The sequence below is a fragment of the Neophocaena asiaeorientalis genome, unplaced genomic scaffold (genome assembly GCF_003031525.2).
Source record: "Neophocaena asiaeorientalis asiaeorientalis breed wild unplaced genomic scaffold, Neophocaena_asiaeorientalis_V1.1 scaffold684, whole genome shotgun sequence".
NCBI classification, from domain to species: domain Eukaryota; kingdom Metazoa; phylum Chordata; class Mammalia; order Artiodactyla; family Phocoenidae; genus Neophocaena; species Neophocaena asiaeorientalis.
The window spans coordinates 7616248-7637096 of NW_020174048.1; the positions used below are offsets into that span (position 1 = coordinate 7616248).

The window sequence follows — 20849 nt, forward strand, 5'->3', positions numbered from 1 at the left end:
AGGACGGCGATAAGCACCCCCCGACCGTCATACTCCGGGTAGCGGCAGAGGAAGGACGCGGCCCCAGTCTCTTTCTTCGGGAGGAGGCCGTGGAAAGGGAAGGGCTCTTCGTTCGCTGCGGTGGCCATGGACGCAAGCTGGAGGGCGAAGAAGAGGCAAACTGCCAGGTTGCGCGCGGACGAGCGACGCGAGGACACCCGGGCGGCCGCGGGCCTGGGCGGGGGCGAGGGGCGGGGCCAGCCACCGGCCAATCCAGGCCCGCCAGGGAGAGGCGGCCAATCGCGCGCTGCTACGTAAGCCAACGGTGCCGCTCTCTGGAGCTGGGCCCGAGTGTTGCCCGGGCCGCAGAGAAGGAGGTGGAGTCGGAGGCGTTGTTGGAGGCTTCAGTTCTCGAACCTGGGGTCTTAAAGAGACTCGAGTTTGGGATTTTTAGGGGACGGCCGGCTCCCAAGCAAAGGGTCCGCATGTCCCGGGCCGAAACACTCCTCCGGGAACGGGAAAGGAAATGGGCTGCCAGTCTGTTGTAACAGGTACCTCCCGCTGGCAAGCGATGGTTTCCGAACTTGTGGTTGTGGACTAAACTTTTCGGTCAGCTGCTGCAGGATCCCCGGTTGCCCCGAGGAAAGGGAGCCAACTCAGGCTCGCTAAACCCCTAGGAGTGTGGATTTTGGCGAAATGCCGGTACAAAAATTTTTGAGAGGGAGTTCTTTGATTCAGTGGTGTAGGGATTGTGTTCCCCTTTCTCGAGTGTGTCCCTTTGATGGGGGGGATGGGGGGGCGTATAGGGTGTGGATGGGCCAGAGCTGCCATCAACAGGAAGTGGGTTGTAGGCCGTTCAGTCGTCCTCGTAGCCAGTAACAAATACCAGCCTGAAGTGGGCCCCTCCTATCCTCATTGCTCACCCTGGGCTTCCGGGATTTCTGAAAAACATTCTTTTTTTTTTTTCCTCACTCTCTCTTTAAATTGATGTTTCTGGTTGGTCCTGAAGGTTCTCCACTCAATTATCGAGCCAAAATTTGCAGTTTTTCAGATTAACAGTGGCGGCTATCAATTGCTCCGTGCTGCACTAGCGGCCCTTAATGATCTTTCTGTCTGTATTCTTGCCAGGGTAATCTTAGTGTTTTGTGTGGATGTGCCAGCGACCCATTTGGCAATCTGGCGGGGCTTATGGACACCTCAGAACAATTTTAAACTCATAAAATTTAATATATAGAATTACTCCGGAAATTATGTTGAAATAGTTATCAAAATATGAAAACCAACTTTTTTATATAGCAAGTTTTATACATATAATTATATGTATGCTTCTTTGCATGAAATAACAGGAGCTAGCACCAAATCTAATAAGCTCCCATAATTTCAAAATAGTAAAGAGCGTAAATAGTATTTTGACACATCTGTAACGTACTGTGATAAACATTTTTATTGGTGAAACAGTAACAAACAGTAACTGCTGATACCACTCTGGTTATTACCTACATCTATAATTGAAGGGAATATTTAATTAAAAGGTTAGTGGAAGTAAGGATGTATTTTTTTTTTCCTACTCAAGTTTTTGAACCCCATCAGATTCTATCATGGACTCCAGGTTAAGAATGCTTGGTGTAAAGGGAAATTCTATGTACACCAGTTTCCAATCCATAGGATTGGGAGATTCTCCACTAAATCTCAAAAATTACTGTAATGGCTGTGCAATTTCTTTGAATTGATTACTTGTCCATTTCTTCTATTCCATAAATCTTAGAGAAGCATGTTCTCTTTAGTGGAGAGGAAATGGAGAATAGTTAATGTTTTCTTTCCTACTCCCAACTGTGTTTATGTTACCTCTAGAAAAGGGCTTAAAATTAATGGTAAAGAAAAGACATACAGAAGATATTCAAATAGAACATGTAGTGACAGAATGGAATAGCTTCCAGTTTCAAAGGAACCGGTAGTCCAGTTGCTTCATTTTACAAATGAGGAGCAAAGGTAGACAGGTTTACTGGCTGCCACGGGTTATGAAATGGAGTTAGTGAAAAAGCTGGATTTCTGTTCTCATAGTCTGCCCCCAGTATTTTCTACCACACCTGTTGTGCTCTCTGACCAGAGTGTCATCCAGTGAATGGATGGTGAATGAACTGTTCATTGTGAAACCAAAGTGGCAGACTTTTTATTAGACTCCTATAACAATGTTCTTTAAAAAAAAATTTTTTTTTCTTACGGCTCCCATAAAAATGTTTTAGAAAAATTACGTACCCTCTTGTATAGTTTTAATATAACTTTTGAAATTTGTCATCATACGTTCAAGAAATTATAAAGGATGTGATATCTGGCATTTTATAAATATTGACATTCTTTAATAAAACCTCTACATCATTCATTTAAATATAGCCAGTTGAATGTTACTCTTTGATATCTGCCATTCTATTTATATACCTGAACATATTCCATTTAAAATCAGATATTCGACATCACTATTTCTTCTTGAAATTTTATTAACATTCTACACAGAATTTTATCCAAATGTAATTTACATTTATGATGGAAAGTCCTATTGATCATTTATTATTATCTGCAACAAAAATATGTATGTTAATATTTAATTTAAAATTTTTTCCTGAGATCAAAGTGTTAAAATTTTCCTTTTGGATTATCTTTCAATTACTGGAAAGTTGATCAAAAGGACATAAATAAATCTTAAGTTTTGATAAATATTTGATTAAGATAAAAATTACAGAACAAAAAGAAAATTTTTATTGAAAATGCAGTTCTTAAAAAGATGCATGAGAGGCATGTTTCGGGGCTTTGATGAAAGGTTTTGCTGACAGTTTTTCAAATCGTCCCTTTATTTGATGCCCAAGAAGCTATTTCACCTGAAGGTGATGCACGATAGTAAGATGCCTTTTTCTAGGAAGCTGGAGACCCAGCTGTGAAACAGGTGCGAAGGGGAGGCGCTATGTCCTCCCATCACAGGCACGTCTTCAAGCAGATAAGTTTGGAAAAGAGTAGATAGGACATGTAAGCCTCTGGAAATTGATCATATTGAAATTATCCATGGCTTTAAATCAGTTTGAAGACCACTGTTTTATAAAACCCCCGAAATCACTTTAAGTCAATAAGAAGTCATTTACTCTTTGTCTTCAAGCCACAGTATTCTCCACATTCTGCGTTTACACCTCCTCCTCTCTGGATTTAATGACATTGCCAGCTAAGGGAACGCTCTCAATGCCAAGTCCGTTTGTGCAACTTGACAAACAGTTTGACAGTTCATTGGCTTTAAGAAGAAAACAATGAAGATACAGATAAATACAACTAGGGCTTAGGAATGGGGAGGATGGGGAGAGGGGTGTCAGGACACAACGGGGTCAGCGGACCGGGGCATCCTATGTGGGGTAAAGTAACAGGCTGGACGCACGCACCCTCCCACACAGCATTGTTCGGAGCGGGAAGGGCAGAGCGGGGTGTTCCCGAGGGCCACCTCCCTTCCCTGTCACCTGCCGGGTGGGAGGCTGCGCGCCAGTCCAGAGGTGTGGGCAAAGGTATCGCTTCCCATGAGTCACTTTCTTTGTAGCTATTGCGGCACCATATCATTTAGAGAATATTCTTTAATCAAGTATCCGAAACTGCGCAGAGATTGTGAAAGCGTCATCGTGTCCCAGATGCCGGGCGTAGAAATCCTGCGCAGCGTTAGCAGCGAGGCCACTCCTCCCGTGGCGGCTCCCAGGCGGTGATGGAGGGAAGTAGGAACGCTAGGGCCGGGCCGTTCCTGGGAGATGAGGAGCTTCCGTGACAGCAGATTTGGGCTGGCAGACTCCCCTCCGGCTTTGCCAAGCCTCCCCTAGGCTGCGTGGCACCCAGCCTTTGCTTTTCTCTTCTTTTCTCAGGGTCTAACTTGCCTCGCGGCTTGATGGCCCTCCCAGCCTTTGGTGGACCCTTGACTGTTTTACCTTACAGAGAGAGGCATTTCCCCCTATAGAATCCTTGCTCCTTTAAGCCAGTCTTGGCACTTGCTTGTCGGAGGACCCGGACTAAACTAGCTCACACCAAACTGAGATTCAGTTGCTTCAAACTTCACCACTGCTGCCCCCTGGAGGTCAAGGCCGTTATTACCATTCCTATCGAATATGCCTGCTTCCTAGACATTCTCCAGTGCAAAGCCAGATGAACAAAGGTATTTGGCAAAGCTTTAAATCACATGCCTGCGTTTAGCTGTAAAGGAGGCTGGGAGATTAACTTCTGACTTCTTGCATGGGTAGGCAGGACTGATAATGTGGGAAATTCTATAAACATAGAAAGGGCTTTCAAAAGATGCCTCTTAATTCAAAAGATTTGTTAATTATACCGAATAGCCACTTTGCCAACATATATATATCTATAATATATCCATTTAGCCTTAAGACTTACATGATTCTAAATACTTTAGATTATGCTTGCTATCCTCTCACTTTCTGTTCTTTCTACCTCCAAACTAAATTAAGCATTATAACACAGTTCCAGGTCCTTGAACCTTCAATAATAAAATGATAAACTAGGCAATTTGGACCAAGACTCCTGCTGACAGTAATCAGAAAAACTGGACAACACGTGAAAAAGTATACTCATCGGCAAAAGAGGGCTAACAGTGTGGTGAAGAATTTCTGGAGTGGATATAAACTCAGAAACTTGAGCCTAATGTTTAGGACAGCCTTGCCTTTCAGGGCAAAGGGAAGTGGGGAGAAAATCCTGAAAAATTAGAAAAGTGAAGGCCAGTGCTCACTTCAGCACACAAACTAAAATTGGAATGATACAGAGACGGTTAGCACGGCCCCTGTGCAAGGATGACACACAAATTCTTGAAGTGTTCCATATTTTTTACCTAAATGGGAAGGAAATCCAAAAAAGAGGGGACATATGTATACATATAGCTGATTCACTTTGCTGTACAGCAGAAACTAACACAACTTTGTAAAGCAACTATACTCCAATAAAAAATAAAAATAAAAAAGTGAAGGCCATGAGCCAGTGAGGTGGGCCTTGTCAGATGGCCATTCATGTCTAACCAGTGCAAAAGTTGGTATTGGCAGGTAGATGAGAGCTGGCTTTAGAAATCCAGAGATCTGAGCTTTAGTCCTAGCTCTCTTGGTTTGTCATTTTTAAACAAGGCAGTGAACCTCTCTGGACCTCTGTTTCCTTGTTTGCATTGCAAAGAATTAATGGAACTTCTTTGGAAGCTATGGGGGGTGGGGGAGGGATTTGAATCAATTTCAAAACAGTACGTTTTATGGTCAGTTAATATTAAAAAAGTTTCAAAATATCCCCCAGGGCAGAGAAAGGTCATGTGCGCTTAGCATACTAAGGCTAGTGTTGTCAGTTCACGAGAAAGAGTCAATGTTATATAAATATGAGAAGTGTGAATTTTTCACATAGCAAAGATAGGTGCCTCCCAAGCCACAGTAGAAGTCTCTCACCGCTTTCCTCTCATCTATGGAACCAGAGCTGCCCTTTCTCCCTTCCTGACAGCTCTGACCAGCTTTCCTTAGGAGCAGAGGTCATCCCTTCCTTCTACAGAATCCGTAGAAAGTGGGCAGAATAGCAAATCCATTGGCTTCCAGAGGACATTGGAGCTGGTAGACTTACAGACATATGAAAAACGTGGTGGATGGGGCTTGATTATTTGTGTACGTCGGGATGGTGTGTCCTGGGATAAGCACGGGGAGGGCTTAGGCAGAGAGGCTGCCCTCCACGCAAAGCACAAGCAGATGAGGGGCTCAGCCGTGGGTGGCCACAGGCGCAAGTCCGTGCCCCTCTCTGCAGCCTTCCCCAGCTGCGTTCACTGCCATCTTCAGTAAAACACCGATTGCCGAACACCTGACTGTCAGTCCAGGCTCTGCTGTGGCAGCATGAAAGCCCACATTTCAGTGCTATAAAGACAGTTTTCAGCCGTGCTCCGTCTCCACTCCAGCTCCACGGCGGGCTCTGCTCCAAGTTCCACCCAGTCTTGGAGTCAGGCTGGAAGAGCTGGCAGTCTCTGGAATGTTCCTGGTCACCACAGCAGGAAAATGAGAACATGGGGAAACGTGCACTTCATCTTAAAGCTTCCGTCACTCTGCTCACACACCACCGGCTACGGCAAATCCCAGGGTCATGGCCACGTTCAAGGGGGAAGAGAAACGCAGTTCTATCGTGGGCCCAAGGGAACAATAACTGGGATATTTGACATGTCCTAATTACTACCAGAACCTCATTGATCAAGACGTTTTCACTGTAGTGAAAGATTGGTTATGTGAAACCCCAAACAGAGGTGCTTCTGTCTCCCAAGGTCAGCATCCCGTATGAACTGCCAGCCAGACAGTGAGGACACCTATTCCTGGATGGCCACCTACGGGGAGGCACAGGATGGCAAATACTCCAGGTCGTCTCAGGGGAGCTAGAAATACATCTTAGGGTTCGGAAATAGAACATTCAGTTAGGGAGTTTGGGATTGACAGGTACACACTGCTATATTTAAAATGGATAACCAACAAGGACCTACTGTATAGCACAGGGAACTCTGCTCAGTACTCTGTAATAATCCAGATGGGAAAAGAATTTGAAAAAGAATAGATATATGTATAACTGAATCACTTTGCTGTACACCTGAAACTAACACAACATTGTTAGTCAATGATACTCTGATATAAAATAAAAAGTTAAAAAGAAAAGAAATAGAAGGGGTAGATTATGACTGCTAAGCTCAGGTGGTTCTATCCCTGCAACTACATACCACCTAGCACAGGAGTGCTCGATAAATTGTTAAACTACACCAGGTCCTCCTTGGGTAAAGAATTGTTCTGAAATAGCCAATTGCTTCTTACATGGCTTCTAATACAGAATAAGTTCTCAACCTTTGTGTATTAGCCTAATTTAATCTTCAAATATGCACACTATTTGGTTATTACTGATTGCATTGTCTCTCGGGCTCTATTTTTTTTTTTTTTGGTTCTGATAAGTGAGAAAAGAAAATAATAGAAAACTAGAGTAACCTTATGGTTTCTACTACCATGGATAAATAGGAATGCCCAAGAAACATCTCAACTTGAAGAGTGTAAAATTCTCTAGACTTCTTTGTATTGTGTATCTTTGCAGAAATGTTGCATGCATAGAAAGAATATGTGTGTATGTATGTGTACATATACTCTATGACTCTGTATACGTATGTATGTATGCATACATAAATGTGTAAATGTGTGTGAAAAAATACATGATTCCTCTCTCCTTTTTTATGTAAATGGTAACATACTGCACTGTCCTGTACCTTGTTTTTTTTTCATTTTACACTATTTCCTGATGAATATTAGTACAGAGAATTATTTCTCTTTCTTCTTAATAGCTTCATACTATTCCTTTGCTTGTGTCATCATTTATTTAACATGTGAGTTAGTTTTATTTTTGGCTGCCTTGGGTCCTTGTTGCTGCGTGCGGGCTTTCTCTAGTTGTGGCGAGCAGGGGCTACTCTTCATTGCGGTGCGTGGGCTTCTTCTCATTGCGGTGGCTTCTTCTTTCTCTAGTTGCGGCTCACGGGCTCTAGAGCGCAGGCTCAGTAGTTGTGCCACACGAGCTTAGTTGCTTCACGGCATGTGGAATCTTCCTGGACCAGGGCTCCAACCCATGTCCCTTGCACTGGCAGGCAGATTCTTAACCACTGCGCCACCAGGGAAGTCCCAAGTAAGTTAGTTTTTAAATCTCTTGTTTTTGAAATTGGAAATGGGTACTTCCTTGCCAGTACAATTGTTTCTAAAATGTAAACGTTTCAGGCCATAAAAATCTTCGGGGGGGTGGGATGAATTGGGAGATTGGGACTGACATATATACTGCTATGTATAAAATAGATAACTAATGAGAACCTGCTGTATAGCACAGGGAACTACCCAATGTTCTGTGGTGACCTAAATGGGAAGGAAATCCAAAAAGGAGGGGATATACGTATATGTATAGCTGATTCACTCTGCTGTACAGTAGAAACTAACACAACATTGTAAAGCAACTCTACTCCAATAAAAAAATTAAAAAAAAATCTTCAGTTCCTTTAGTTCTGACAAAGTCAAATTTCCATGCATAGCTATAGAAGTCTCACTCCTATCCTTGGAGGACTTTAGCCCCCAGTCCCTGCTAAGTGGGCAGGAAGGATATACCCCACCTCCTTTCTGGCCGTAGGTGATGGGACCAGGAGTGGTTCTTATCCTGAGGCAGATGAAAGAGCCCATGGGCATGTAGTGTGCGGTGGAGCGTTTGAGTGAGGTTCTTGAAAGCTGGATCCTTGGGGCCCGCTGCTGGGGGACTGAGAGCCCTCTTTAATCCAGAACTGCTCTATTCTCAGACAAGCCCTGGCGCACCGAGCTGCTGCTTTTGGTTTGATTCGTGATCCCTCCGTATCCTTATAGTAAACATTCTTATTTGATAAGCTTTGGAATTTTCTCTTCCTTAATCAAAAGAGCTTTACCTAGAACAGAACATATGGTGCTTATTTTGTTTCACCCATTCCTGATGTGTACTAGTTAGCAAACACATACTCCCACTGAATTCCGTGACAGTAAATCACACTTCTGTGGACAGACATGAATTAAATTGTGCAATGCAGGAATTGTCCCCGGGTAGTTCCTGCCCTCTGTGGTTTCACTGTAGGAAGCATCTCAGCGCTGTGGGTGTTTCCACGAGATGGGCACAGGCCGGGATCTTCCCAGCCACTGTGGCTGTTTCTACTTGCAGTACCTGCGTGGGATTTCCTAAGTCCCATCCACCTGCGTGAACTTGGAGTGCCAGAAAAACATGTTAGGCTTTGGATTCCAGTGACAAGCCTAATCCTGGTGATGATCCTGAGTATCCTGACTTGATGGAGAGAGAGGCAGAGAATATGCGAGTAAAAGCACTTAGAAGTTAAGGGTTCTTGCCTCTGGGACTGGGTCTGTCACTAATTCGCCTCGCAATCTTTAACAAAGCCTCAGCGTCCTCAACTACAAGTCTGAGGGTTTCGTCAGAGTTAAATGAGAAAAGGTACCTTCCGCAGTGACAATAAGTAATTGCCATTATTATATCGTGGCTGGGATGCAGCAGCAATTCAATGCACTGAGGCTGGTCATATCATTTGGATCCCACTATCTAAAGTTAAGACTTCCGTAGAGCAGGCAAATTGATTTTTTTTTAAAGGATTATTCAGTTTGCAAGAAATGGTTTTTAAAAATCAACTTAGGCATGTAGTACAGAGACCTTATAAGCCTGTTTCCTTGAGGTAAATAGATCAAACAATTTACTCCATCAGTGGTGAAACATAACATGGGCAGATATGATTTTACTGTTTCTAGAACTTAATGGGTTTTTTTAACTGTAATAAATACATCTCCAATTTCATAGAACTATTTTTTTTTCCCCTTAACAAAAGAATGACAACTGGAGGACAACTTATAAATATCACTTTGTGTGTGAGGGTGGGGTGGGGGGAGGGTAAGAACCCTTAACATGAGATCTATCCTCTTCACAAACTTACAAATACCAGTACCTTATTGTTAACTATATCTGCTGGTGTACAGCAGATGTCTGGAACTCACCTTGTATAACTGTAACTTTATACCCCTTGAACAACAACGCCTCACATCCTCCCCTGCCCCATCCTGGGAACCACCGTTCTATTGTCTACTTCTATACTTTTGACATTTAAATGCCTCCTATAAGAGAACTCAGGCACTGTTGGTCCTTCTGAGGGATGTACTTCACTTAGCATCTCTTCCAGTTCCATCCCTGTTGTTGAAAATGGTAATTCCCTTCTTTTTTTAAAGGCTGAATAATATTCTATTGTATGTATGTACTACGTTTTCTTTATCCATTCATCTGTTGATGGACATTTGGATTGTTTCCATATCCTGGCTATTATGAATAATGCTGCAATGAACATGGGGGTGCAGATATCTCTTCAAGATCCTGATTTTGATTCTTCCAGTATATATCCAGAAGTCGGATTGCTGGAGCATTTGGTAGTTCTATTTTTAATTTTTGAGTGAACTTCATACTGTTTTCCATAGCAGCTGCATCGTCAAACATTCCCATCAAGAGTGTCCAAGGGCTTCTATTTCCCCACGTCCTTGCCAACACTTACCATGTTTTTTCTTATAGCCATCCTCACAGGTGTGAGGTGATACCTCATTGCACCTTTGATTATAATTAAAAGCTCTGTAATTCCACTGCTCTGAAATAGAGACCAACAGCCAAAATTAGACTTTTTCTGTGGATTAGAATGTCATGTACAAACTTTTCATTTAGCATTATATTGTTCTCATTTTCAGAGTTTAAAAACTTATTTTATAAACATGATTTGTATATAGTTCAATGGATATACCAAAAGTTTTTGAAACATTCCCAATTTCTGAACATTTAAATAGTTTCTAAGTAATTAAATGGTTGTAATATTTACAACTGAAAACTGGCTATAGAAGAAAGTAAACTGCAAATTGTAGGAAAGTATGCTGCTGTGGTCACAAGCTTAAAATACGATTATAATTCCATTATAATTATTCTTAAAAAGAGTAAAAATTTCTCAATTCTTTTATTCACATAAACTTTCATTCAATATCTGTGTGTGTGTGTGTGTGTGTGTGTGTGTAAACCGTGGAAAATGTTCTTTATCAAAAGCAATTCATTTAGGTTTTTTTCACTCAGCACTGGCTTTGTAATAGTGCCACCTTCTGGTTGGAATTTGCCTTTACAGGCTGGTGTGTTGTCCAGACGATCCCACGGGGCTCGATAAATTGTGATTTTGTTCCAGTGAGTGAACTGTGGTAAATCAATCTCAGCAGACTACAACCCTAAAGATGCTGGTCTGCTAGGTGCTAGAGGACAAAAAGCATAGGGAATGCAGGAAACATAGAGAGAACTAAGAAGTTATGCCAAGCATATAAACAAACAAACCATGTAAACATGCAATGTTCTTTGCTTGTAATTGACTCATTCTCTTTTAGAAAGATACAGTGGAACTGTGTACCTTGCAGAAAATGTCAAATGAGAAATGTGGATATACGTGGGTCAGGAGCTGTCCAAGGTGGGTCTTTGGGCTACAAGGGCTTCTGCTTATCTTTCATCTAAGCCTTTGAAGGTAGCCATTTGAATTCATCTAAAGTGATAGACCCTAAGCCACGCCCCCTCACCTTTTTCCCTTTAAAGTATGAAGTTAAAATTTGAGACAACTGCCGTAGGCATACCCAGATTTTCACAAAAGCTGTTCCCTCTTTTATTTTGGTAAAAATAATGCATTACAGCAATTTGTATTCAACACAACTATTCAGAGTCAGTAGTGAAGATGCTAAATTTCCTGCTAAATTAGGGTCCAGGATAAAGAGAGTTCCCCAGTTCCACTGTTCGCTTTCTCACTCAGGGAAGCTTGTAGGTGCGAGTGAGGATCACCATTATAGGAAAAATCATGAATTCCCTCCTGTGTATAAAGCTCAAGGACTAGCCACTTGGATCCAGTGTCAAGATAAGAAAACCCGCACCTTTCAAACGGCCCCTGATTACCACAAAAGGGGCACTTTATAAGTAGCAAGAATTAACTTGAGACAAACCGCATGCATGATCAGGACAACTTATGTTAAGACTGTCAGGCTGAGAATCTCCCACCTAAATTTCCCAAATTGAATGACTACGGGTGCACTATTTATTCTCACTTATTCAACCTTTCAGAATGTGCTTAAAACAAAACCTTCTTACAGCCAAGGCCACTAACATCTTACTAAATGAATATCCAGATGCATGAAATTCTTGTACAGTGATACTTTTTAAAGATTTTTTTTTGATGTGGACCATTTTTAAAGTCTGTATTGAATTTGTTACAATATTGCTTCTGTTTTTGTTTTTTGGCCATGAGGCATGTGAGCTCTTAGCTCCCCTACCAGGGATCGAACCCGTACCCCCTGCATTGGAAAGCGAAGTCTTAACCACTGGACAGCCAGGGAAGTCCCCATACAGTGATACTTTTAAGCAAAAGACATATACTCCTAATTCTCAGTCATGGAAAATAATACAGGGGTCTTTTCTAAGATAAAAACGGGCACCTAAAAAGGTTAACTGGCTTTTTTTGTTTTGGTTTCTGAAGTTGCCAAGCCTCTCAACACGAAATAAAGCAGACGAAGTGCCTGTTGATCACTTTTGCAGCCAACAACCCAAAACTTAGCCTTGAATTGATATGTGAGTATTGAGAAATTGATCTGATGATTTTCTTTTATTCCCTCTCTAAATCCGATGGCAAGCAAAGCCCTTAAATCTCACAGATGTATTTATATATTCACTTGTAAAACCTATTCATGTTATCTGGACCGTCAATCGCCACAACTAAAAATCGACCTGACAGACCAGATATGGTGGCTCATAATATTGATTTCCCTCAAGGAGCTAGGAGCTGAGCAGTGTTCCCAACAAGGAAGAGCCTGTAGACGTCTCTGGTTCACCAGTTATATTTGGGCTTGTGAGCTCATTAGTTAGCCGTATTCTTCAACTCCTACACTAAAGTATTTCCAAGTCTGTAGGCGTTAAGGTTGATCAATCTTTATTGCTCTCGATTGATAGCTTCCCAGATGCTCAAGTTAGCCAAGACTTTTTTATTTAAGAAAAATGAGTTGATAATAGTAAATATATCATATATTTTATGATATTGATGATAATAGATTATAGTTAATAATACCATAGTACATACTTGAAAGTTGCTGAGAGAGAACATTTTAAGTGTTCTCACCACCAAAATGAAACAGTAATTATATGACATGATAAAGATGTTAGCCAAAGCTAAGGTAGTAATCATTTTGCAAGATTTAAGTGTCTCAAATCAACACGTTGTACACTTTAAAGTTACACAATGTTATATGTCAATTAAAAGAAAGAAAAGCAAGTTCCTTATTTACCCTCCTTTAACTGTTTTCAATGAACTGACTTCACGTAGCTTTTAAAAGTGAATTAATAGACTTAAAGAGATCTTTCTTTGGAAGTCTCTGGAAAGCATCACCAGAGCAGATGATATACAGCATAGCATCATCAACTAAGAGTGAGGGGAAAGTGAGGGGTAATAGGTTTAGGCTTTTGACCTCAATATGGCCTCTCTGACCTTTTGAAAACCCATAAACTCTACGTTTTGAAACTGAGAACTACAATTTAATTCATTCAGTTAGATAAATCATTTCTACAGGAGCAGAGATTTGGTGCTAAGCCCTAGTTTACTGTAAAACAAAGAGCTATATTTAATATAATTGCATTTCAGCTTCAAGTAAAATCACTCTATAACTTTTATGCTAAAAAGGGATTTAGGGTTTGAGCTAGTCCCTTGGCTTCCATGTGACTCTGACTTGCTGTTAGAAATGCTCCATGTGACTAACGTGGAATCCTTTTCTGTAACTGAAAATCTGGTTTCCCTATCTTGCATTGTTATCCTCAAATATTGCCTCTGCCAATATTTTCTTCACGATTTCTCATGAATATTTATATGATCCAGAATTTCTTTACTGGTAAAGTGAACCATCCAATCTATGGCTCTTTGCTGAGTCCTCCCGGGACACCCTCACCCCCTAAAACATCGTGGATTCTGTTGGTTGGTTTCCATCTCCACCTCTGGCTGTTATGTCCTGGTCTCCAGCTCTGGCTGTAGCAAAGCCAGCTTGTCTTCCGCCCACTCCCTCCAATCCTGTCTCCAGCAGGTCTCTTTTAGCATCCTTTCCCTGTTATCAGCCAAAGACAGCAGCAGAAGAATGTCAGTTTTGCTATCTATGCCTGTACTCTAATTCCACTTCACAGCCAGCCATGGGGTTTGCCTTAATTTAATTTCTATATTAACCTGTTTACAATTTCCTCAAAAGTCACTACTCACATTGTATTTATTCTGCCAGTCGACAGATACTTCACAGATTTGGCATTGAAAAGCCCCCTGGAAATGCAATTCAAATAAAATGTTCAGTTTAGAAAGGGTTTTCAATACACCATCTCAACAGACTCAGTGGTTGAGTATCATGGAATAGAGGCAGCCATGCCTCTACAGTAACCGTTCCCTACTATGAAGGCTGCTCATATCTTTAGACTGAAAAATATATATGCCATGTGTATAATGATTCCCTTGCACGACTGTCAAAGAAAAAGGAATGGGTAATATTTCTGACGAAATTAGCTCCAAGGCTCAATGGGAGTGAAGATTGGAGGAGATACTTTCTTCTGATACAGCAAATAGGCTGGAAAAGTGTTATTTGCACGGACTTGATTCCTTTTGAAAATAAGACACTCCGACGCTTGTAAAGCAGGTATACAGTTGAGAGTTAGGGGCTGAGAGATGGGGGAGAAGTCATGAAAGCAGGAGACAGAGCAACTCTCTCTTCATTTTAGTATTTCACAAGTTTGGTGATGGGGGTGACTGACCTAGATGGGAGGCCAGCCAACATGAGAACGCTGCAGTGTGGTACCCACACGCCTGAGCAGAGGGGAGGCGCTCAGTGTCAGGAACAGCTGGACGAACCATCCTGGAACCACAGAAGGGTGACGCTGCAGTGAAACTTGCATGTGGAACTTTGGCACAGGCTCCTTTGTAGACTGACCCACAGTTCCTGTGTCTTTTCCGTCTTCTACTGCCCTTCATCGCTGAGGGACTGCCCTCCCTCTCCCCCAAATTTGACATCTCAGTGAATTCCCCAGGCTGTACAACCTCCTTAGTTGAGGATTGTGGAAGGCCCCCAACCGGGGGTGGTGGTGCCAGACTCTTCCTGGCTGCTAGGCAAAGCCAGGCACTGCATTAAGAGCTGGGTGACTTGCAAGAAGTCGTTGATATACTAGCCTCTTAGGTTTTCTGAGCAAAGTGTCTTGCGCACAATAGGTGCTTCATAGATATTTAGGATTAATGGTTTCTAGGACTGGCATTATGGGTGCCGTATTTGCAGCCCACCATTCCGACTGGAGAAATGGAAATTTTGAGAAAACAAGCCAGCCCTGTATTTCTAAGTATGAATCTCCCTAAGGAAACAATCTAATGTCGTAAATTCCCTACCAGAGTGCAGTTTCCCGTTGCTTATGATGAATTCCGTTGAGCATACGTACGCGACGACTGCTCAGACGATTCCCTGTGCCACCCCCTCAAATGGGAAGGTGTCTGTTTGGATTCAGCTGGGAGAGCATGCTAAACATGTCTTCACTTTGGCATTAAACCAGTTTATTGGAACATGTACACTCCAAAACTAGACGCTTCTGACTTCTCTTTTTTTAGTAAAGTATTTCACATTTACAGTCTATTTCTGGAGGATCCAGGGACTTTAAATACAAAGGTGAGGATGTGTTTTTGCTAGCTAAAAATAGTCATTGTTTTAATTAAAATGTGAAATGATCAGAGAGGAGAGTGTTTTACCTAAACATCTGAAAAAATTTACCAGAGATAGAAATCATGAGGACACATGGATACATTAGTTTAGCAGAAAAATCACCTTCTACCATAAGCCAAAAATGAGCTAACAAAGTTGAACCCAAAAAGAGGATTTTCATAGCTCGTTTTTGACAATAAGCTGAAAGTTTACTTCTAAACAATGGAAGGTAATCCAAGCTCTTCATGTATTCATAAAGTAACTAATTTCCTCATTTAGTTAGCATGTGTAACCCTGTTGTGATAAGGGAACATTGACAGGTCATGTTTTGATGCTTTAGTGATAGATGAGAATTTACTCCTAATTGGTATCTGCAATAGCAATGCTGGAGTTTCGTGCTAGATGAGGGCTATTCCGTGTGCCCATGAGCTGGTAAGTGGTGACATCGTAGGTGTAAATGGTGGCTAAAATAATTGTGTCGGAATAATGAATATCTTGACCGTGGAACATCTCCAGGACAGCTCTGAGAGTCCTCTATTTTTGTTTGTTTGCTATCATGAGAAAATATTCATTGACATAGAACTGTGACTTACATTTCATAGTGTGGTGGGTGATTCCACGCACTTCTGGTATTTCTGCCAGCTTTGGGGCAGTTACGATTTCCCCCTTTTGAGAAGCTGTGTTCCCTCAATATCGGGATGAGTGTCACACTTGTTAGAGTTGAGATGTGGGGACCATTTGCAGCAGTAACCAGGCCCAGAAACAGATGATTTCGGTAGGGGAAGGAGAGTGTGTCAGGAAGAGGGGAAGCAGTGGCTGGGGTCTGTGGGAAGAAGCCAGCAGAGGAAGGTTACCTTGGCTGGTGTGGCTGCGCTAGAGCACAAACAGCCTTTGCAGTGGGCAGTGCCTTTGACCATTCCTGATTTCCTCAGCCACCCTGGGGGTGTTACAACCATGGGAGATACCCCAGGATACGCCTCTGTTTATGGAGGTGTGCACAACAGGGTTCTGAGTTACTTAGGAAATCTGTTAGGGTAAACATGCAATGGTTTTCTACTGGTTAGTTGAGAGCTTCAGGCCCATACACAACTCTGGAAAAGAAAAGATGCAGCAGAGCCTGAGGACCCACTGGATCCAGGGACACACATGCCACCAGGGGCCTTTTTCCAGTTCTTGACTCTGCTTTATTCAGTATGTTGGCTTCAGTCTCTCATTTCATACACTTCCTTCACTTAGTGGGACACATGGACGCTGACTTCTTGAGTTTTACATCTCATGGTGCCAGCCCCTAGAGAAAGGCTGTCCTTTAGCTCTCTCCAGTATCAAGTCCAAAGTCTTTTGGATTTTACTGTCAGAGAGGGGTGGGTAATTTGGATTTTGGGGGCAGACAGTCAAAAGTCCCAAGGAAACCCCATTGAATCCCATTAGCTCACAAACTAATTGTTGTCCAAAGTAGCTGTGGTCAGAGGCTATGGGTCTTTTTGGTCACTTCCCTTCCTCTATACCTATTCTTTCTGGTTTCCTGCATCCTCTCTGACTTTGACCATTCACCTACGGTGCTGACTGCTCCTGAAGAGCTGACATGTGTAGGCTGCCTGTGACATCACTGCCAGCAGCTGGGCCCCAGTTCTTCACTGAAATGGGATCTTGATGGTGTATCATTGTGTCCACTACAACCCAATGGTTTCCGCATCAGTATTCAACTTCCCCCTGGTCTTCAAAGACTTTTCTAAATTAAAATTTCTTTCATTCTGATTTTAACTTTTTATTCATAATCTGAACTTCTACTGTAAACCAAAAAACAAAGAACATTTATTGAAGGCCAGGTGTAAGTCTAATACTATGTTAGACATTTCCATAAATAACTATGTAAGATATATTACACATCTTTATGAGGCTTAGAAAGATGGAGCTTAAGACATCATGTCTGTTTGGCATGGATACCTACATTATCACCACTGTGAAATCCTTCATGCAACAAGGCAAAGATAATTTACTAATTTAAGCATAAGAACACATCCAATGCTGTATTCTTTGTCGGTACTGTCCGTCAGATGAAGATGAAGTTCGGATCAAATAACCATGTTAGGACCAGTGAGTTCTTAAGGTACCCCTTTAAACGTTCTGATTTTTTCTTAAACTCATTTTGGGCTTTTTCCCTAGAGAGTCCTTAGCTGTTGCTTCTGACTGTCTTGGCTCCGTCGTTACCACCCATACATCTGTCCTAAAATCAATTTACCTTCGCTTCCAGGCTTGTTGGAGCCCATCTGTGCCCCCTCCTCATAAGCACCCATCTGTTTGCTGTTAATCTCAAATATATATATATATATATATATTGTTTTCAGATTCTTTTCCCTTATAGGTTATTATAAAATATTGAGTATAGTTCCCTGTGCTATACTGTAGGTCTTTGTTGGTTATCTATTTTATATATAGTAGTGTGTATATGTTAATCCCAAACTCCTAATTTATCCCTCCCCTCACCCACTTTCCCCTTTGGTAACCATAAGTTTGTTTTCTATGTCTGTGAGTCTGTTTCTGTTTTGTGTATAAGTTCATTTGTATCAATTTTTTTTAGATTCCACACATAAGTTATACCGTATGATATTTGTCTCTCTCTGTCTAGCTTACTTCACTTCATGTGATAATCTCTAGGTCCATCCATGTTGCTGCAGATGGCATTATCTGATTCTTTTTTATGGCTGAATAATATTCCATTGTATGTATGTACTACATCTTCTTTAGCCATATATTATGAAAAATAGATGTCATTTCTCAACCCTCCAGCAACGCTGCAAGGTAAGAATTATCTATATTTTATAGACGAGGAAGCTGAGGTTCAAAGAAGTGAACTGACAGGTAATATGGGGCAGAATCATAACTGAAATTTGCTATCTCTTTGACCTCAAAGTCCAAAGCCTTTCTACTGGGTTAATCTGCTTTTTCAGAAATTTCTCTAAGTTGGTAATTTGAAGTTAAATATTTTTTTTCAGAGAAGCAGTACCTCCCATATGTTTACTTAACCTAAAATGTACAGCCGTAGATAAATGTTCGCATATGAATTACAATTTGGTTTACTTTGAGTATATCCTTCCCAGTTGAGGCAGCAGAATTTGGGAATTTAAAACTCTAGGTTACTGGAAACCAGCCAAGTTCTCCTTGGCTTGTTAGGATTTCTGCTGAGGTAGATGCTTAAGGTCATGAAAGAGATGCAAAGTTTCTCATGGTCTTTTGCTAGATTAGACACCTAGTGGGCACCTTTGGGCCCCAGGCTCCCTTTCTTCTGCCTGTTACTTTAAGAAGAGTTCCATGGTGCAGAGATTTTGTCTGCAGGCTTTCACTTCCGCTGCATGGAAGAGTTAATTCTGATAGGGGTTACCCTCCTCTGGCCTACTGCTGAGTAAGACAAAACCTCACAGCTTTTCTTAGATAACTGAAATAAGCACAGAGCCCCTTGGGAATGTGTCACGGTTATTAATCACTAGCATCTACGGAGAAATATGGGCAGAAGTGACAAAAGAAAAAACTCACAAGTTGAGAAGACTCCCCAGAGAAGTTGCCCCTAATGTTCATTGGATGCCATGAGCAGGTACTCACTCTCTTTCCTTTGCTCCAAACCCTTCTCCACGCTTAGAAGCTCCAGATAACTTTCTCTTTCTTTAATCTTCCAGAATCAGTGGGCTTGGGTCTCACTCCCGTATAAAATAAGGCTCTGGGACTTCCCTGGTGGTCCAGTGGTCAAGACTCCAAGCTCCCAATGCAGGGAGCCTGGGTTCAATCCCTGGTCAGGGAACTAGATCCCGCATGCCGTCAAAGAATCCCACGTGCTGCAATTAAGACTCAGCACAGCCAAATAAATAAACACATAAATATTTTTTAAAAGGCTCCGTCCTATGTCTTCCTTTCTCAGCTGCTTGGCTCTTGAAATTAAATGTCATCCTTTTTATTTTGGAGTTTTTGGATTAACCTCTTGGGGGCAGCAATGCCTCAGTTCTTTATGACATTTTCCCGGACTAGATGATGTTAAATTTCAAGTGAATCAGTGTCGGCTTATTTGGGTTTTTTTTTTCCATTTTAGTTTGTTATGATGTCATTGTTTTAATTTCTGCCTCAGTCCATTAACTAAAATAATAAACCTATGAATCAAAGTCAGATGTCTTTGTAAATGAACAGAGGACAAATTTGCATGTTCAATGAAGAAGCAGTTGATAAATTGACTTTCAGCTTTATTTAACTCATTTTCATTTTTCTGAAAATCTATAGTGAAAAATTCCTTTTTCCCCATTAAGTAACCCAAAGAATTGGATTATTGTTCTTTAATTGTTTTATGTGTTTGTTTTCATAGCTGACTGTAACCTCCATGAGGTCAAAGGCTACAGGTTACAATATCATTTATTTTGTAATTAGCCCTGTACTTATGAATGTATTTTCACACTTAATGGTGTGAAAGCCATTGGCTTGAACTGAATTAAATTCTTTTAATGGCTGTGTCCATTTTAGAAAAGGCATAATGCTAGATAATTAGAACACAAAGATAAATAAGATACAACCCCTTCATTCTCAAGGACCTCACATGTCTTTTTTTATCTTTGTGTCCTAAGTCTTTGTGCTTTTCTTGAGTAGGTAATAGAGACACATGGTTCCCAATTAAAGTGAGTTACTGAGACGTACATTGAGAATTGCTGCTCCTACTTATGTCTGTAAACATCCCCCCTCCAAGTCCAATCAATCCCCAGTTGGTAATCATCTTCATTAATTAATCCCGTGTCCTTTTAGTGCTTCTTCATGCAGACACAGGCAAATACACATATTATGTATTTTCTTATTTTTCTTTTCTTATACAGAAGTTAGCATATAAACCATCCTTACCTCGCTATTTCTACTTTATGTACTCTGAAGATCTTTTTATATCTGTACATACATAGACAGTGTTTTATCCTATTCTTATTTAAATGGCTGCATAATATTCATTATATGTATGCTTGTTTAACTCAGGATTTCTCACCCTTGGCATTAGGGACATTTGGGGCAGGATAATTTTTGGTTGTGGATGTTGTCCTTTGCAGTGTAGAATGCTTAGCAAGCACCCCTGACTTTGACCCACTAGATGCTAGGAGTCCTCCCCAGTTGTGACAGCCAAAAATAAATCACCCCTTGTAGAGAACTTGTGTTTTAAACAATCCTCTAATGAGGAACACTTGGGTTGCTTCTGATCTTTTGTTATCACAAAACACACAGTGTTGAGTAATCTTGTACATATGTTATTTTGTATGTGTGTAAGGTATGAATTACTATTCATAGGATTGCTGGGTTAAAAACAAAAATTTCTGGGACTTCCCTGGTGGCGCAGTGGTTAAGAATCCGCCTGCCAACACTCTATGACATAAATCACAGCAAGATCCTTTTTGACCCACCTCCTAGAGAAATGGAAATAAAAACAAAAATAAACAAATGGGACCTAATGAAACTTCAAAGCTTTTGCACAGCAAAGGAAACCATAAACAAGACCAAATTGTGTTTGACAATCCACCATCTCTGCCACAAATAAAA

General features: G+C 41.3%; 1 protein-coding gene, 1 long non-coding RNA gene and 1 other non-coding gene across 3 annotated transcripts in view; 2 read left to right on the forward strand and 1 right to left on the reverse strand.

The window, feature by feature from the left end:
* The window catches only part of TPP2 (tripeptidyl peptidase 2), a 67764-nt gene extending 67570 nt beyond the window's left edge, over window positions 1–194 (reverse strand). Inside the window, exon 1 of the mRNA XM_024754029.1 lies at window positions 9–194. Within this exon, the coding sequence (XP_024609797.1) occupies window positions 9–128 (120 nt within the window). The 5' untranslated portion in view covers window positions 129–194. The remainder of the gene's footprint in view (window positions 1–8) is intronic.
* Window positions 195–361: 167 nt separating this feature from the next.
* The window catches only part of LOC112405558 (uncharacterized), a 35413-nt gene continuing 14925 nt past the window's right edge, over window positions 362–20849 (forward strand). Inside the window, exons 1-3 of the long non-coding RNA XR_003004360.1 lie at window positions 362–530; window positions 10944–11023; window positions 12074–12165. This is a non-coding gene — a long non-coding RNA (uncharacterized LOC112405558). The remainder of the gene's footprint in view (window positions 531–10943; window positions 11024–12073; window positions 12166–20849) is intronic.
* Window positions 4728–4831, forward strand: LOC112405580 (U6 spliceosomal RNA). Its single transcript, XR_003004368.1, has one exon. It is a non-coding gene; the product is annotated as a U6 spliceosomal RNA (small nuclear RNA).